Raw genomic sequence first — 17,934 nt, 5'->3', positions numbered from 1 at the left:
TGCCCGACCCGATACGGTGGCGAGATAGCTGAGGGCGATGTCAGCCCGAGAAGATGCACTGCTCGGATATTCGATCGTCGGGGAAGAAAGAAAGGAGGCAACGAGAGAGGGAGGGGGGGCTGCGCCCTCCATTCCATAAGGGAGCGGAACGACAGAGTTCGCTCGGAATAAATTTCCGAGGATGTTGCTGAACGTGGGCAGTGAATAAAGTGTCTATTTGTGGGAAAAGCTTTGATGATGGTTTAAACTAACTCGGTAGCACTGCTTTCATCCATTCGAATTGTGCAAGTCGATTGATTAACAGAGACGTGATGTTAAAGTGCGGAGGCTTTTTGTTCTTTAATTTCTGTAGATGCGCATTGATTTGGTGACGTTGGTGTATAGTCTGAGGTTTGGGTACTGGCAAGTGAGTGAATTTAAGTATTGCTTTCCAAGGTGGGTGGATGAAATGGGAATGGAGGGAAATGGGGTAAGAATGGAGACGAGCAGCGATTCCTCGTAAAACGGATAAGTTGTTGGGAGTTTTCTCAGCACCGATGACTCGTGAATTTTGCGGTAAACTAAAATCGATCGCGAGGACTATCTTCCAGGAGCATCCTCTCAGGAGGGAATTTGAAAAAGGAGGAGCCCTTTTCCAGTGAACAGATTATATACCCCTTTCTCATCTACCCGGGTCTATTCTCCACGATTAACATTCAAAAGGGAATTAGCAAACGAATATTAAAATGAAACGTAAACTTCAATCTGAGAACTTTAATTTATTCTTTCATCAACGTAGCATATTCTTCCCTCCTACAAAAATTTAAATACTTCAAAAAAAAAATTAATTAACACAGAACTTTCTATAGCTTCAACATTTTAGATTCCAAATCTCCGAATTTCCTCCTGAAGCAGTCATATTAAATCGCAGAGTCTAGTATTAAATCCGCTACGCAGACACGTAAAAATACGAGTTTCAAATTTCCTTTTGACCGAAGAGGCAACGGTCGTATTTCAGGTTTCGTTGCTGGATGTGGGAAAAGGGAGCGCGCGAGTACTTCGGATTGAGAACAATATTGACCACGGTTGACGAATGAAACGTTCCATTCCAGAGACACTCGCCCTACCTGATATATTCCCAGTAATCACTCATTTTCTCCCACGCTTGGGACCCGGGTTCGACGTTCGTCGAGCGATAAATGGCCGTCGCGGAAATCGGCTCGACGGCCTATGAAAGAACGTAACCAAAACGAGGATTTTCATTTTCGCGTGATATAAATCGCCGGGAAATATCGACGTCGTTCCGGCTCGATCGAGCCCCTGTCATTCGGCGTGCAAAATAGACGGAAGCGCTGAAGTTTCTGGCTCCCTACCGCGATTTTTCCATTTTATCGCAATCGACAGCAGAATCTGTTTCTGGGCATATGGAGTTGTTTAATCGATGGCAGAAACTATTTCTGGACAGATGTAGTTGTTTAATTGATGGGATCGGTTATTGACTCAACTGTCAATCGAAAAATATAAAGATTGGTATCGACGAATTTTTTTTTATTTCTATGTGCTGGAACGATACTTTTATTCGAATCGATTTTTGCAGAAGTTCGATTACCGTGTACTAAATTCTGTATCCACTTGCAACTTTCGTTTGTTCACTTAATATCGAATAATGCATATTCAAATTTATAATATACATTGGGGGTTGCCAGTGTTACCAATATAATACTTCAAGCTTTGTATTAACTCATTTAGTCACGAAGACACGTAAAAATGTGAGCTTTAAAATGTCTTTTCACCATCCCTGTACTTTGGCAAGGTACAAGTGGAGAGAAGAGGGTAGTACCTAAGTATAATTAATTGGTGGTCGAGTTTTGCACTTATGTCGTTCGTCCACACGATGAACACGCGAATGTTGGTCCTCAATGATGAAGAAGACTCGCTGGTAACTGTTCACACTTTGTTAGATAGGGTAAATTGAATGGAGAGGGTGGAAGGTTGAAGACAACGGTTTACGAAGTTTGTCCAGCCACGTGTTAATGTCAAATGAAGGCTTAAAGACATAGCGAAGCTTCGTAGGGGATGAAGCAGGCTGAATAGAGCAGCCCGAGTTCCACTGCCCGCGTTAATCCACTTTGTTAGCGCTAACGACGGGCGTGGTTTATACCCTCAGGTTTTATCGAATCGCCCAAGCACCGCCAATGAGCCTCCTTCGCGTTCACCAAGCACTTTGCGATTACCTAGTTATTTCGTCGACCCAGAAGAATCGTTACATCATCACGAATGCACGGTGGCGAGCAACCAGAAATATATAATTGATAGCTTCATAGGGGTATGTTTGCGACTAACTTTAATTCTTCTTACTAACTTAACTTAACTATTCATTAATACTTGAACATCTTCCAAACTGCATCTCGTAAATGCAACAGAAATCTTTAAATGATATAGTTTCATCGATGATGAATAATAAAGGTGATTTAATTTTTAAACTCACGCGTGATCGAAAATGGAAATCGTCAGTTCCTGTTGATGTGTTAATAACGACCCCAAAACTTGGAATTTAAAAGAAAAAAGTAAAAATGATAATGTGATTCGATTGTTCTAAAGTTCAACGTGAGTGTAATTGTACTTACCCTTGAATTGTACTGATTCAGGTGCATTTCAGGGAATTGTTTGAAAATGGTGGCTGATGGAAGGTCATGCTTAGATCTTGCAAGGATAATGGTGTACCATTATTTAGGCTCCCAATCCCCGTAACTGAACGTAAATCCGTTAATGTCCTGTAATATGAGGTATGTATACGTATTATCTAATTATTCCCCAACTGCGCTACTAATGGCCGACTGTACAATCGATCCACCAAGCATAACTCTCCTGAATTGCAAAATCGACCGACAGGAAACCACAATTTACGAATTAAACGTGTTTCGGGCATCGATACCGACCATCACCCCTCCCACATAAACTTTCATGGGTATTTTCTCAGCGTTATCGAAACCGCTCCTATCGTATCCAAAATACGACTTGCATACAGGGCGGAGCAGCGTGACAGTCTGATACAAGGATATTTTTCGAAATACAATTATAATCAAATCGGTGGGAAGAAATATTTCATGAGAATATATGGACAATTTAATTCTAAAGTCTCCGGTTTTTTCAATAACTATTTTAATTGTGGTATGGCACTAGTCAGTGACGCACTCAGGATTTAATCTTAGGTGCAGCCGCGTTGAACGGATAAAAATTCAATAAAATTCATCGGGTGATTATAAAAATTGATTTAAAGAATAAAATCCATTTTTTTTTCTTTTTACAAAGCTTCTTCTTTGGGAGTTGCGAGGGCCCCTTGCTCCCCACTCTGGGTGCGTCACTGGCACTAGAGCGAAAAGGAAACCAGTACCTTCTTTTTAAAAAAAACTAAAAATTATTTATCGGCATAATATTGTATATTTAAGGAGAGTTTAAGTCTTTTTGCAAATGCCCACGACAGATGTACCTATTATATATGATAATATAGATAATTGTTTAGATAATATTCATTTCTTCTAAGGGACCGAATTTATTCTTCAAAAAGATTGAAACCCTTTCAAATTTATTATCTCCGTGCCACCCTAACAGCGCCTAATTCTTTTAAGAACCAATCCAACTTCCCTTCACCCTTTCGTTCCTACGCGCGACCACCCCCTGTCGAGAAGTGGACTTTAAGTTTCCTTAAAACCTTAAATAAAATGAACTTCCGCGTACAATATTCTACTGCCTCATAATCGTAAGGTATAAAAAGTTCGTGTCAAAAGTGTTTTTTACACCATCGTAAAAAGAGGGTACGGTCTTAGCGGAACGTTATAGCTTCTCAGCTGCCTCTCGCTCCCCCTCGACAGTTCATAAAGAAAAGGGAGCCACTTTCGAGGAAATATATACTCAAGCTGCTAAAGCACGAGCAACAAACCTCGTCGACATTCGTCTGCAAACCGTTTCGCACATTCGAGTCGCCATTAAACGTAACTGCAGACGAACGTTCGCTAGGCATTCACAAAATTCGCGTCACAATCAACTTCCCAGCACCGGCAAAATGTTTCAGAACCATTTAAAGAAAAGCGTGCCTCAATAGCAAAAATTAGAAACAAGTAGCAACGTTATTATCACCAAAAAAGAACGAGGAAATAAAATTGAAAATGATAATGTACATAGCTCGTCGATAATTCATTTCTTTCTTTTTAATTCACCCCCTCCCCCCCCCCCCCCGCCCCCATTTCGTTACCACCGGAACGAAATTCCATCCGAAAGACTGTCAAACGAAGCGAGCGCATAAAAATCACAATGTAGTCTTTAGCGGTCGTAAAGCGCGAGGATTTTATTTCAAAAATGCCTTTCATACGATCATAAAATGGGGTGATATCCATAGCGGGGACGTTATCGCTGCACTCGCAGTATGTTGCTCGTAAACGGCCGTCAAATACTTCAACCGACGTGCGCCTGTGTGCGAAACAAATACGTTCGCGAGAACGCTTTTCTCCGCGTTGCTGCCTTTTTCAAACCCGCCTTTCCGATTTTTCTGTCTTAACGCAAGCGAAACACCTGAATTCCGACGAAAATTCGCCCTTTCAAAGGAGAAAAAATATTCGATATAAAACGCGCTGGTCTCTTCCGAGTAACACTTTCAGCGGGCAAGCTACTGCTCGGAAGTATTTCATCGCTCGTTACAGATACGGTTGAGAACAGAGAAAGTAGAACGCTCTTCCTCACCTCTTTGCGCCGATTTGGATCATTCTTCAAACATTAATAAACACGCTCGAAGCGAAAGATTGAATATAAGTTGTTAGGAGCTGAACAGTTGAATCACAAAAACAACCATAGTAGCCGTGCATGTGGATACAGTAGTGTACACGAAGGGTGAGGGAAAAAACAGGGAATGCCGCAAAACAGCTCTAGCGAGAGAATTAAATTTTAATACTTTAGTCCATTAGTAAAGAAACAAGGCTCAATGGAAAGGAAGGCTTTAATTTTCTTATATAATTTTCTTCTTAAATAAGTTCTTCTTTTACCTTGACGACAGAAGCTTGTGCTTGGGCAAAGACTGGGGACATTCTTTATCTTGTTGGAGTGCAGAGTGGACATTTTCTGATTTTAAGCAGAATACCAAATCTTTAACGTTATCTTACGGAGGTATTTGAATTTTATCACCCTTCGTGATGCGACAGTTCTGGGGACAAAAATGGACATTCCCTGTCTGTCCCCTTGCGCTTCATTTATAAGAGGCATGGTATATATTTTGTTCGTTACTATTAATGACAAGATACGACGTTTTAATTTTCCTGATATCGAGCTTCGTTTTACACTGATGAAAACGAGCAGGAGAAGCAGTTCGTTGCCATTATCTGATGGAACGATTCATTGCGTTCAGTGGAACACATTATTACCTTGCGGCAAACGCCAACAGGATTACTAATCGATATTAATGATAGAAGCCTCGATCCATTCTAATCTATGCACGTACGAGCACATTGCGAGGAAAAAGGTGGACTTCCCTTTCGTGAAGCGATACTCGTGTTTGCAGAGCGGGCCCACTAATTATTTCCTTAATTACTTCAGCTGGATTTCGATGAAAACTGGAATCCTCTGAATTCTCGTACACTTTTACATCGACGTCTACACGAGGGGATGTAAAATAAAATGTAAAAATCTGTTACAAGTGGATAGAGAATTTGCATTACACGATAATAATGTTGTAAGTGGATCGGAACCTGGGAATTCCTTTTACGATAAACGTTTATCCAGTTACGATCTCTGGACGTAGAATTAAATCGTGGCGATATGGATATCATGCGTTTTAATTTCGAATGATGTGCTAATTCGCATGGTACTCGATTCATTCTAACGCGATAAATAAAACACTTAAGTGTTTTTCAGTTCCATACCGCGCGCTATTTTATCAGTGCAAGTTTCACGCGAATTTCCCTGGTGCGGAACAGAAGATTTATGCGAATTTGGTAAAACGTTTCGATACGTTGAATTAGTGGAGATTTTGGCCTCTGATTGATAATATTCGTGCTACGGCGATAATTCACCGAGAAACGACATTTCCCAGCGTGGTTCGTAGTTTTTCGCGGTAATGGTATTCGTGCGTCGATAATGAAAGGCATTCCTAATCGAAAGCGCTTTATCACCAGCACGCGAGCCGTTTATTTGTCGTTTATCTTGCAACGCTACTTAACGTCAGCAATTAATTAGTACAAACGAGGTCATCAGTCAGCCCCGGTAAAACTCGAGGACCCTGCTTTGGATTTTGTAAACGCGCAACTGTACCGCGACTCTCGAATCGAAATCAAAGCAAAGTGGAAGGATGTGACAAAACTTTGAAGCCGTAGGCGACACTTTCTATAGAAACGTACGATAAGAAATTAACCACTTCGGACGAACTCAGAAAGTTAATCCAAATACCACTGACTCACTGACTGACTCATCAACATTTCTCTGGAACCGCTGATCCTATGACCATGAAACTTGGTAGGTACGTTTCTCTCAGCCCCTAGGTGGTTGCTAAGATTTTTTTTAAAAAAACTCCCTCCCCTTCTAAGTACTTTACAAGCTAAACTCTCAAACACCAAAGCCTGTCAACTTCAAAATTCCACCGCCGAAACAAACTTTATACCCTGCAGCTATATAAAACTCAAGAATAATACCATCACACACTTCCCACAACACACGTTACAGAAGAATCTCACCTTTCTTCCTCCTCCAGGAACAACTACCACGCAATCACACATCCACCCAGCACAGCTGTCTTCTGGATCGCCATGTTCCCTTGGTCCAACTAAATAACGTCCACTTCCGTACGCTTCTCTGCTGCTTTCCTCATTCATCCTGGATTTGATTCCATTCGAAATCACACGACTCTATTCAACTGGCCTGCAAGCGTAATAGAGCCCTGTTCTTCGCCATGGCGGCTTCGATAGACCCAGGGTCGCTGCACGGGGCAACGTTTCCAGCCAGCACACGCTGCCCTCATTTACATTCGAGTCACCGGTGTTATAGCAGCAATATAGCCAGGGTATATACATATCTGCCAGTACACTCGGTCTATGCCATGGACTGTATGGCATGACTAATTATACTTCAGCCCGCGGCGGATCTCGTTGGCTCGGCCCTCAAGAGGCGGGAAGCACCCCATTAAAGCTCGAGCTTCGGCCACCCTACGCTAGGAAGACCACGAGACGCCGATACGAGGACGACGAGCCAGAAGGGATGGAACGCGGAAGAGACCTGCCAGAACGTACATACGTTATTCTTTTTCTTCCAACGTCGCTACCTGGCTACGTGCTCAACTATCTTGATACACGATCCTCGCTACCTTCGCCCCCGTGGCTCTTCTTATTTTCAGATTAAATGACGCTCGTTTCATCCGCGGGATCTCCGCGTGACTGTCGCGGGACGCGTACCTAGTACTTGGATTTTTTATTTATACGAGTGTTAGATGTAGATAAATGATTGATGTGGGTGATCTCCAGGGGCGGATTTGTGTATGCGCTAAGTAGGCTGCAATCTAGGGCGGCAAATTTTGGGAAGCGACAAATTTGGTGAGCAGCCAAATGTGGGGAGCGGATAAATTTTGGGGCGCAAATTTGGGGCAGCGGTAAATTTTGGGGGGTTGCAAAATGTGGGGAGTGTAAAATTTTTGGGGGGCGCGAATTTCGGGAGCGATGAATTTTGGAGCGCAAATTTGGGGGAGTGGCAAAATGTGAGGAGCGTACAATTTTTGGGGGGCGCGAATTTCGGGAGCGATGAATTTTGGAGCGCAAATTTGGGGGAGCGGCAAATTTTGGGGAGTGGCAAACTTTGGGGGGCGCAAATTGGGAGGAGCGACAAATTTTGGGCCGCAAATTGGGGGAAGCGACAAATTTTTGTGAGCGACAAATTTTGAGCGAAAGAAACTGGGAAACGTTTAAACACAGGGATTCAGACAACTTTAAAATCAAATTCACTTTATTTTCTAAAAGGAGCCACTTGTTCGGAGACTAATGCTACACTATCCTAACCACTCCACATTAGCTGATTTCAAATTACAGACACCTTGCAACCCATCTGAACTCGCATCAACAAAATCCATCGCAATCCGACGAACTACCCTATTCCCTCATCAAACCCACCCCTAGGCATAGCTCGAGCTCCCCTGCTCGGGCGTTGAACGTGACGGATGAATCTGATCCTTGACACACCCCGTAGATAGAGGAATACGGGGCAGGGGGTGCGCGCGCGCGCGCTCCCGTACGTCCACACGTACACAAGTTTGTCGCACGTGCCACTTTGGCAGGCCAAGGAGGTGCGGTATATAGCTCAGCCAGAAACGATCCTCGAGATTGCTCGTTCTCGAGGAGCCGCGAGGGGACCGGAATTTCCATTACCCTAAAACATCGAGTGTCTCCGTGGTTTTCACGGCAGCTGGCATCGCCGACGGTGGCAGATCCTCAACAAGGGATGCTCCGCTTCCCTGTGATCGAAACAGAGCGTGCTCTACTCGGGGAAGCGGAGCACCGCCTCGGGATAGGATACTCCGCGCCCCGTTTTGCGCGCCTTTTACACCAAGTACACGGTATTCCACCGAACCCTCTCACCCCCTCGCCCCTCTTCGGTTGTTATTTGTGATTCCCTTTGGGAGCTGGCGTCACTTTACGCCCAGACGGAGGCAGGATGCGCTGCGTCGGTGGCAGGAACCCACGCGTCATGCGATAATTCAAGGCTCGTCGGTTTTGCCCCGCTAATGCGAATAATGGCACCGATCACTGGAGCTGCCGAGGCTGGGAGGGTGTAGCGCTTGCGAGTAAGGTTGGAGGAGAAGTTTCCAGAAAATTCTCTAGCGTTTGAGCAGACGAGAGACAGGAATGGAATTCTACTGTAGTGGGTATAATTTATTGACAGGAGAATTGAAGGGGTTGGGAGGCTCTCCTCCTTTTAGACTTCTTTGGGTTTGTGTGTGAGAGGCAATGATAAAGGGATTTTACAGGATTTTGTTGAGAACTGTTGCGAGATGATGCAGGGAAAAGTGTAGGTGTAAGGGAATTTTGTATTGGTTAACTATGGATAAATTGGATAACTATTTTCTAGAAGATTTTGATGAATTATGGGAGAACGAGTTGAAAATATTTTTTAGAAGGAACTGTAGCAATCTACACGCTGTATGGCGAGTGATTGCTGAGACTAAATAATACTGAACATTTGAATTTGTTGAACTCTGGAAACTCGTAGAAGCTCTCCACGATATAGGGGTTCCTGTAAAATATATTTCCTTCTAGGTACATAACAATTTTGCCCAGAAAATGCTGAATGTATCCATTTGTCGCGCATAAAACTGCCTACAGCGAGTGTAACTGCTGCGGTATCCATCATCTGGGATGATATGCCGCTTCTACGTGTAACTGGTGATCCTTGCAAGAGTGATATCTTACTTTAAGCTGATATATCTGCTTAAAGTACTTTCCACCGCGACGCTCGCTGTAGAATATAAGAAATTCGCCCCGAACTCACCATTCCCATTCTGTGACGTAACGTTATCGAGATCCCATTCCTCATACGAATGGCAGGCGATTTAGCAAAGGAAAAGTGAGCAGCCAAAAATCTAGGGAGCACTTCTCTCCGTACAGCTGGTATTTTTCGTCCGCGGGGACGATGAAAAGAATAGATTTTCGATTTGTATTAATCACGTAGGTATCATTCAGTTGGAAATAAAAGAGCAGAGAATCTAGAATCAAAGTAACATTTCTCTCTATACCGAGTTACTATATATAAGTCAATTTTTTTATAACTATGATTGGACAGTTAATTCTGAAGGGCAAAAAATGAAGAATGAGAATTAACAAATTATTCAATAAACACGAAAGAAGCTCCACCGAAATCGATTATAACGAATAATGAGCACGTTATCTGTGGGTCGCACAACATTTCATATTTTCAATTCAGATAGGCATCGGCTAATCACGAAATATGTTTCGTACCTATTATCCAAATTTCAAATTTAATAACATTCCCACAGAATCGTACCATTCAGTTGCAATAAATAAAATTCCCACTTACATATTCTGCTGAACGATGAATAACGTAGAAGCCTCCGACGCTGCGTCCAAAGGGGTTGCGAGCGAAGGGCGATCGCCGGAACTGTAGAATTAAATGAAACGAATGAAATAAAACATCTAAAAGCAGGCGAATCAATTAACAAACTAAACAAAAGATCGAATAACTATTCAGAAACGGAAAGTTGCGGTGTTTCTCGCAGGACGATATTAAAATGCAAAGGGACCCCGGAAGAGACGCAACCACCGGCAAAGGGATCTCACGGAACAAGGGTTGCAATCCAAGCACCAATGCGTACGCTTTAAATGCTTTAATTATTTATTTAAACAAATCCCAACATTCCAAACATTGATAGTTGTGTATGCATGTGTGCACGTGTACGTGTATGTTCCATTTTTAATTCTGTATGTGTAAATGACGCTGAAGATGTCGCTGTTCCGCGCGTTAATTCATCGAGAATCCTAGATCTACGGAGGGCCGTTCGGAACCGAAGAACGTGCCTTTTCGAAATCATCAACCGCGGGTCAAAATGAAACAAGGAGACGCGTCTTGTCTTCACTAATCAAGGATCCGTCGATGAATCGACGAGTTTCCAACGACAGGACTTTCGAACCACTCTCACTCGGCCTCGTTCTCTCTCTCTCTCACACACTTTCGCGCGCTGTTCCCCTTCATCCCCTTCTTCCTCGCGCTCGTGGAAAATTTCCAGCCAATGTCGCAGCCTGACAAATACCTCGCGGCCATTGAGCCTCGCCACTCTTGCGCGCTAACACGCACGAACTCTTTTACGACGGCGTTCCTTGACTAAACTAAATTAGTAGTTAGGTTACATACAACGTCTGGCCCCTCGCGCGGGTTCTCTCTTTCACTCACTCGGAATGCTCGCACGGATGCTTACAGCTACTCGCTTTTTGCCCTACCCTGCGAAAAGGAAATTGTCTCCAGCTCTCTTCGTCTTCCGCTTCGCCAATGGCTTCTATTTTCTTTTTCGATCGTGGTGGTGGGGGATTTCGGATAAATTGCGAAATAGATCTTATGGGGGAATTGGGGTAGCGAAGCTGAGTGAATAACGGAGGTGACGATGCGATGGAGGGAGACTCAAAGTGGGGTGGTGTTTGGGTAAAGAAAATTTGGGTACTTTGAACTTGGAATTGAATTGGAGTTAGTGTGATTATGGATGATGTTAATTTTGATAGTATTCTAGGTAAGAATTTTGAAACTGAAATATATAATGCAAGTTACTGAAATATTTCTGCGGACTTTGGAAACATGGTGATGCGTGTCTGACTAGCGCTGTTCGATACTACTTGCACAAAGAATAAGGCGAACGCATCAATTGAGTAAAAACCAGTGGCAGGTTTTGGGGTCAATTTTAAATTAACATACTGTCAATTATGTCCACTGTAAGCATCAAGTTATGTTGTTGTCAACTGTGATAATTAGAATTTAATTGTATATTTCCAATGTGATTGGATATTTTTAGAAATCACGAATTTTCAGAGGAGAAAATTATTTTGGTGATATAGTCGTGTAGTAGACTGAAGAAGATTCTAACTAGAAGCGGTGAAACATCGTTTCTGCATTCGGTGAAACGTAATCAAGGGTAAATTGTTCATGAGGCAGGAGGACAATGAGGAACAATTCACTTAAGCAGCAGTATTTGTCGGCGAGGATGGCATACACTCGAAACAATAACGAGGAACCTCGAAATTTACTGATTGAAAATTTCATTTACGTTTGAGAACTAATTTCACGATTCAATTGCCGTTTCACACGCTGCAGCCTGGATTCAAATTGTCGCGAAGGGGGAATTAGGGTCAGAAAATAACATTTAAACTCCCACTCGACTACTTAAATTATGAGTTCGACTTTTAAGTCTGGTTAAAGAAATATTTATCAAAAATATAAAAAGTCGCGGTGATAAGCTTCCTGAATCAACCAGTATTTCAGAGTTACAGATAGGAGATGATTTAACAAAGCTGCGATTATTGAAACTTAAACTTTCAAGAAACTTGAATTAATCAAAAATATATACAAATCTAATTCACAAGAAAATATCTGTCTGGCTCAATTTTCATGTCCCACATTTATAATTCTATATCATCTTCCCATCTTCGATATCAAAACCTACTGCTTTGAAACCCATCCGCGCGAAAATGATCTTTCATCAACACCATTACTCAATGCATGAACTTTCATGAATTTCATTAACCAATCTAGTTTGTATCTCCATTTCTGAAACACCTTGTAGAATTCCTTTTGAACGCACCAGTGGTGCCGTTAGAAGCGCTAGGAAACAAATTAGAAACGTAACACCATGAATATTATGATCAACTCACCGAACATCTAAGGGAATCATCCGCGTAAGCATCCTTAAGAAGGAAAGAAGGATAGAATCAGGTTTGTCCAGTCCACTGTTCGCGTTCCAAGCGTTTTCCACATCGAATACAATTTACAATTTTATTTAGTCCATTGCTCTCTTCCATGCCCCGTGTCACTGTCGATCTCTCGTTCTCTCCCACGCACACTCGGGTCCTTTCTCTCTCTCTCTCTCTCTCACACACACACACACACACGAGCGCGCTCTTTCTCTCCATTCCTCTCGCGCAGAACTAAGGACACACGCGATTACACTGACAAGAACTTCGACGATTCACCAATTCATTAGCTAGCAGGCTCCGTCTTCGTTCACCTGCAGTCTCTTCAGCTTGATCAGGTCCAGCAGCCCCGTTCGACTCTCGTCCCCCATCACGGGATCCGAAAAAGTCGGGGTCAGACCTTCCAATTCCTCGAGTATAATTCCACTTAGTGCTCCGACAAATCCGGATAAGGGAAGCCCGTGCCTCCACGGGCTTCCTGCGCGTTGTCTTTTGGGTTCCTGAGATTATATCAATCCCCTCGTTTCACGGCGTCGAGCGTCGCGACGACCTCCGCCGACGATTCAACTTCTTGTACGGATGCTCGACGAGTCGAACTCGTGTTCTCGATATCCCCCTTTCAATGGAATTCTCCCCGCCCTCCTGCTTCTTCCCCTCCCTTAAACCCGTCCTCCTTGTCCAGCTTATGTTCCCTCCTCCTTCCCCTATACCTCATCCAACTGCCTATACCGAAGCTCGCCTTCGAACGAAGGCAAAAGAACCGATTCTCCCATCGAGGTTCCTCGAATCCTCCGCCTCCACCCCCTCGGAGGAGCTTCCGGCAAAGACTCCGATGATCTCAATAGCCCGATAAAGTCTCCCACCCCCTCCCCTCCCCTCCCACCCCCCGATATCGTTAATCCCGAAGAACCCGAGCAAGCAGCTAAGGACCTTCGAATTAGGCGCGTCCCGCATCTACCGATAACGCTGAACGTGCGAAACACTTGTGCGCGATTAACAATGAATAAAATCGTTGGCAAAAATCCAAGGAGTCGCCCCACTCCGTGTCTGAGTCTTATCCTCTTCACGCTGTAAGAAATACTGGAAAATATTTTCATCGAACTCCGCTCATCCCCGTCTGCGACTCGGAATGGTGTAACAGTGTAACGCGCCAGCGTAGACAGTCCGCCTATCGATACATCGAGCGCTTCGAAGTAGCGAATTCTCGTTAAGGCCGTCGATACTTGTGCTCTTATTCGCTGTCGTTATCGCGCCCCTTTCGCGCGCCGCTCGAATCCCCTCGATTAAATCGCGGCGGACGTCGAGCCTGGAACCGCGCTGTGCGACGTCGCTTGCTAATGGTATAATCTTCAGCTACGAATCCTCCCGAACAAGACTCTAAGAAACCATAAGTACAGGCTTCGCCCGCGACACGTGCTCGTTCCACCGGGGCCTGTACCCCGCGAATTAGACTGCGTCCCTTCAGTCTCCGTCGAGGGACGTCCCTGACGATTCTCCGAATCCTTCAAATCCATGGCACGCGGCTTCGGGAACAGCTGGATGACACTAATCCCCTCCCGGTACTTTCTAATCGAAGCTCACCGGAGCTCCCCTATCCCAGTCCACTACTGCCAGCAGTAGCGACAGCCAAGGTCGCCGGAGAAGCTCGCGAGCGACCCTGACGAGTGACAAGCAGACCCGCAGTCCTCGGAACAGCCTTCACACCGAGATCTCTTGAATCTGAACACGTTTCTTGGCGCTGCCTGGGGTCCCCGGCTGCCTGAGGATCCCTGGGCAGGACAGGCCCACGTTGGGCGCTGGGACCTTGGGCGGTGGCGGTGGTTCGGGTAGATTATCATCGTCGTTGTCGTCGTCGCTGCTGTCCCCGTCTTCGTCGTCGTCGTCGTCGTCCATCCTGGCGGTGGTGGCGTCGACGCAGGGCGACGGCGTCCGGGTCCTCTGGACGCAGGGGTTCCTGCTGTACAACGGTGGCTCCAGGATCCTCTTGCCTCCGCCTGGCGGCGGGGAGCACTGGAACTCCTGCAGCTGCAGCTCCAGCTCCTGCGCAAGCTTCACCTTGTGGGACGGCGGGCTCGACGACGGCGAGTCCATCAGGTTCAGCGAGGACAGCCTCTGCTTCCCGGAGGGCACCTCGATGCCGGAGCAGCCGGCCTCTAACAGCTCCTCCTTCTTCTTGTCGCCGAAGGCAGAGGACAGGCCGCCCCCGGTGCTGGTCACGTTCCTGTCCCTCTGGTGGTAGATCCCGGCGAAGATGAGGATGTTCAGCAGTAACAGGAACACACCGACCGCTATGGTGACCGTCAGAGCTGTGGTGTAGCTCTGGTAGTGGCTGGAGGCCAGCTTCCGCAAGAGGTTATTGGGGCCGGGGCCTAAGTTCGAGTGCTGCAACGTCCTGGGCGTGGTGGCCACCGTGGTCGCGACCGTCGCGTTCGGCGTGCACTCGGTGGTCGATATCACGCTGGACACCGATGACGGCTCGGTGGGCGACGGAGCCGGCAACGGCGGCGCAGGAAGCGGTTGCGCCATCGACTGGGGCCGCACGGCCCCTTCGTAGAGGCTGGGACTCTCGGCCAGGTGGTGGTGGCGCATGCTGATCTCGTAACCGGGTCGGTGCAGCTGGGGCAACAGATTCAGCCACAGAGACATCTTGTGGCCCCTGTAGTGCGACCGCATTTCCGTGCTACGACCGGCCTCCAGGTACAGCTGATTTATCGAATCGTACGAGTCCCAGAACGGCGGGCTGGTCGGAAGCCCGTCCGAGCCTGATGTCAGCGGGCTGGCGCCGTTCGGATCCCTGAAACATCCCCGTGCACGGACGCTGTACGCGTCTGGATTCTGGATACGATGCGGATGCGGGAGGGGGAGGTGGAAATTGTGTTTCGGTCTGATCGATTGAGACACAGTAGCGGCACAAATCGAGGAATGGCCGTATTGTATATCTTTGCGACATATTCGGCGCTTTCGGTCGCACGGGATACGGGGGTTGTTTGAAGTGGCGTGCTGGGATGTCCGCGTTTTGGGGGGTGGGTATGTAATTTGTATGGGTGGACGAGGGATGTGCTGGTGGAAGAATTAGTGGTGATTCTTTTTCGGGTTGTGATAGGGAATTGGGGCTGGGAGAAATTATTTCATTAATGTCTTTACTTGTTCATGCTGGGACGGCGGGTTCATTTGTCGCGTCAAACTGTTCTTGGACCAAGTAATTACTAAAAACCGTGAATCGGAAGTTACATAACGATGTCCCGAGGCGAAGTACACATTCTTGCCCGAGACTTCTCCTCGTGTATAATAGGATACAAAGAGTACGATGTATTACGAACTATCGATCGAAAGAGCAGGTATTGAATTTCAAATCTGTTGAAAGAAATTGGAATTTCAAAAGAATGTTTACTCAAAGACTCGTGATTCATTGTATAATTTCGACTGACCACGACAAATCGAGTACTGCAGATTTTATAGACGACTCAAGACTAGATAAATACTTTGTACTCAATTTGTACGAACTTTGTGTCACTGAAATTAATCACACCAAGCTTCTAAATTTTAGAAAACTTCCCAGAACCTGTTAACCGTGGAATTTCTCAACCGAACCGTGCAACGACAAATGTGTAAAGATGAGTCAACACGTCTCACCCACAGCAAATGCGAACATGTTACAATTTATTTCAAATACAAATATACTGAAAAAATTAAAGACGCGGATTCTTAGACAAATAACTACCCGAGTAGAAATCTTTATTTCACTTTGCACGACAAAAATGTTACAAGCAGAACCAAATTAAAAAGGTAAACTTGTTTGTCATTGCATTAAAGAATAAAAAACGATACACAAATAACATAAATAAATAGAAATAGCTAAAACTATCATTTTTGTAGTGGAGATCAAAAATATATACCTATATCAACCCTTTCAAAACGACTGTAATTTTTACAAACATCTTTAAATGAAGAGTTAACTCGCTTTGCCCGGTTAACAGGTTGAATATACCAACGACACAAACGAATCGTTATATTACGGAGCCATTGCAGTTTTTATATCGCAAAACCGCCGCGAATGTTTCGCGCTTCCGCGGATTCTTTCCCTTTTAATTATTTTTCACGCTCGACGATATCGTTTCATTGTTCGATTTGTATAGCCAACGAAGACCGAGGAACTTGGACGGAAATTGCGTTTTGAAATTGAGTTGGCCGGGCGACTGGCTTTCCCTGAAACAGCAGGTGTCCTGCGATATCGCGCGGATACGAATGCAATTGCATCGTGTGTTTTCTGGCCCTCGGTGCACGGCTCAGTCAGGATTTTCCCTTCGTGAAAAACGACTGACCGCGCCGCTGGTTATAAGAATCGGAAAATATACGAGGAAAAGAGAGAAGAAAGACCCGTAACATCGATTTCACTGGCTCGAATGGGGGGAAAGGAAATCTAGGGCGACGCGATGCTCGGAGATAGAACGTCCATTCTCTGATTAAAGTAAATCGCGAGTTAGCCTTTCGATCGTTTACTAATTAAATGTAACCTACTGGATCGAGTGACGCACTCGTTCGGATTCTACCCCGATTCTTCGCCAGTGTTCCAGCCGAAATCGCGTAAATGTTTACAGAACGATGTGCGCAGTGTCCCTGTTCGGAAATTTGTTTCCATCTTTCGGGCCATTGGTGCATTCCATTAGAGTGAAAGCTTTTCGCCTTTGTTATCAAACAGCCGAGCCACGCAATTTTTGACATCGTCTATTTCCTTTTGTGACCTGACTTTACCGATTTCCACTGAACCTCGTGGAACTTGGAATAATTGGAAGCTTGATGGATTAACGTTCTGCGAGTGAATCAATAATGCAGCCAACAGTAATCATTCTTGCTGCAGTGAATGGCGACTTTTTTCTGCAATATTTCAGAATGTTATGTGCGCTTGTGAACCTGTGTGCTCGTAAATTATAGATTTTCGTCTTTAATGGAATTTTGGTCCCCGTTTTTCCACCAAGTTGGCTCGTTTTTTTTAAATCATCGGGCGAATATTCAATGGACGACAAGCACAAAGCTTCTGATAATTTCAGGCACAATAAAAGTAATTTTGGTGGAGGCTCAATTGCTCAGGACGATGCCTGCACCGACGAAATGTATTTGCATGGTAATTGCGTTCTGCGCTGGCCGGTGAAACTAATCATCTCGACTGTTAGCTCAATTAAATGCGTTATTCATGATCCGCAAGCGTAAAAACCGAACTCGATTGTTCTGGAATTGCGAAGCCTGTTTCGCAGAAAGATGTCTAGCTGATAATTTGCGCTCGACAATGTGTCATCTGTATCACTAATTTGCGACAAACGGTCGCCAGACTCAGACCAATAGTCGAAATGTAATAACATAGGTACTACTCGAATATCTGACAATTTGAAGCATACCAAATGAACACAATTGGATTCTTGCAAACCGAATTCTATATACAAAATTGCCCTTCCGAAAAAACGCACAACCATAAATTCCATTCCACAAGCAGGCTCCAGGGCTGGGGAAAATTTGAAATAGTTTG

The 17,934-nt window shown here is 45.0% G+C and overlaps 1 protein-coding gene across 3 annotated transcripts in view; it reads right to left on the bottom strand.

Annotated features, from left to right (window-relative positions):
- Window positions 1–10,330: 10,330 nt before the first annotated feature.
- The window catches only part of LOC143369441 (neuroligin-1), a 60,534-nt gene continuing 52,930 nt past the window's right edge, over window positions 10,331–17,934 (bottom strand). For all 3 annotated transcript variants that reach the window (XM_076813376.1, XM_076813375.1, XM_076813377.1), the window contains exon 8: window positions 10,331–15,207. In XM_076813376.1, the coding sequence (XP_076669491.1) occupies window positions 14,112–15,207 (1,096 nt within the window). In that variant the 3' untranslated portion in view covers window positions 10,331–14,111. The remainder of the gene's footprint in view (window positions 15,208–17,934) is intronic.

The sequence above is a fragment of the Andrena cerasifolii genome, chromosome 5, assembly GCF_050908995.1.
Source record: "Andrena cerasifolii isolate SP2316 chromosome 5, iyAndCera1_principal, whole genome shotgun sequence".
Classification (NCBI taxonomy): domain Eukaryota; kingdom Metazoa; phylum Arthropoda; class Insecta; order Hymenoptera; family Andrenidae; genus Andrena; species Andrena cerasifolii.
The sequence above is the reverse complement of the archived record's forward strand: the minus strand, read 5'-3'. Positions and strand labels throughout refer to the sequence as shown.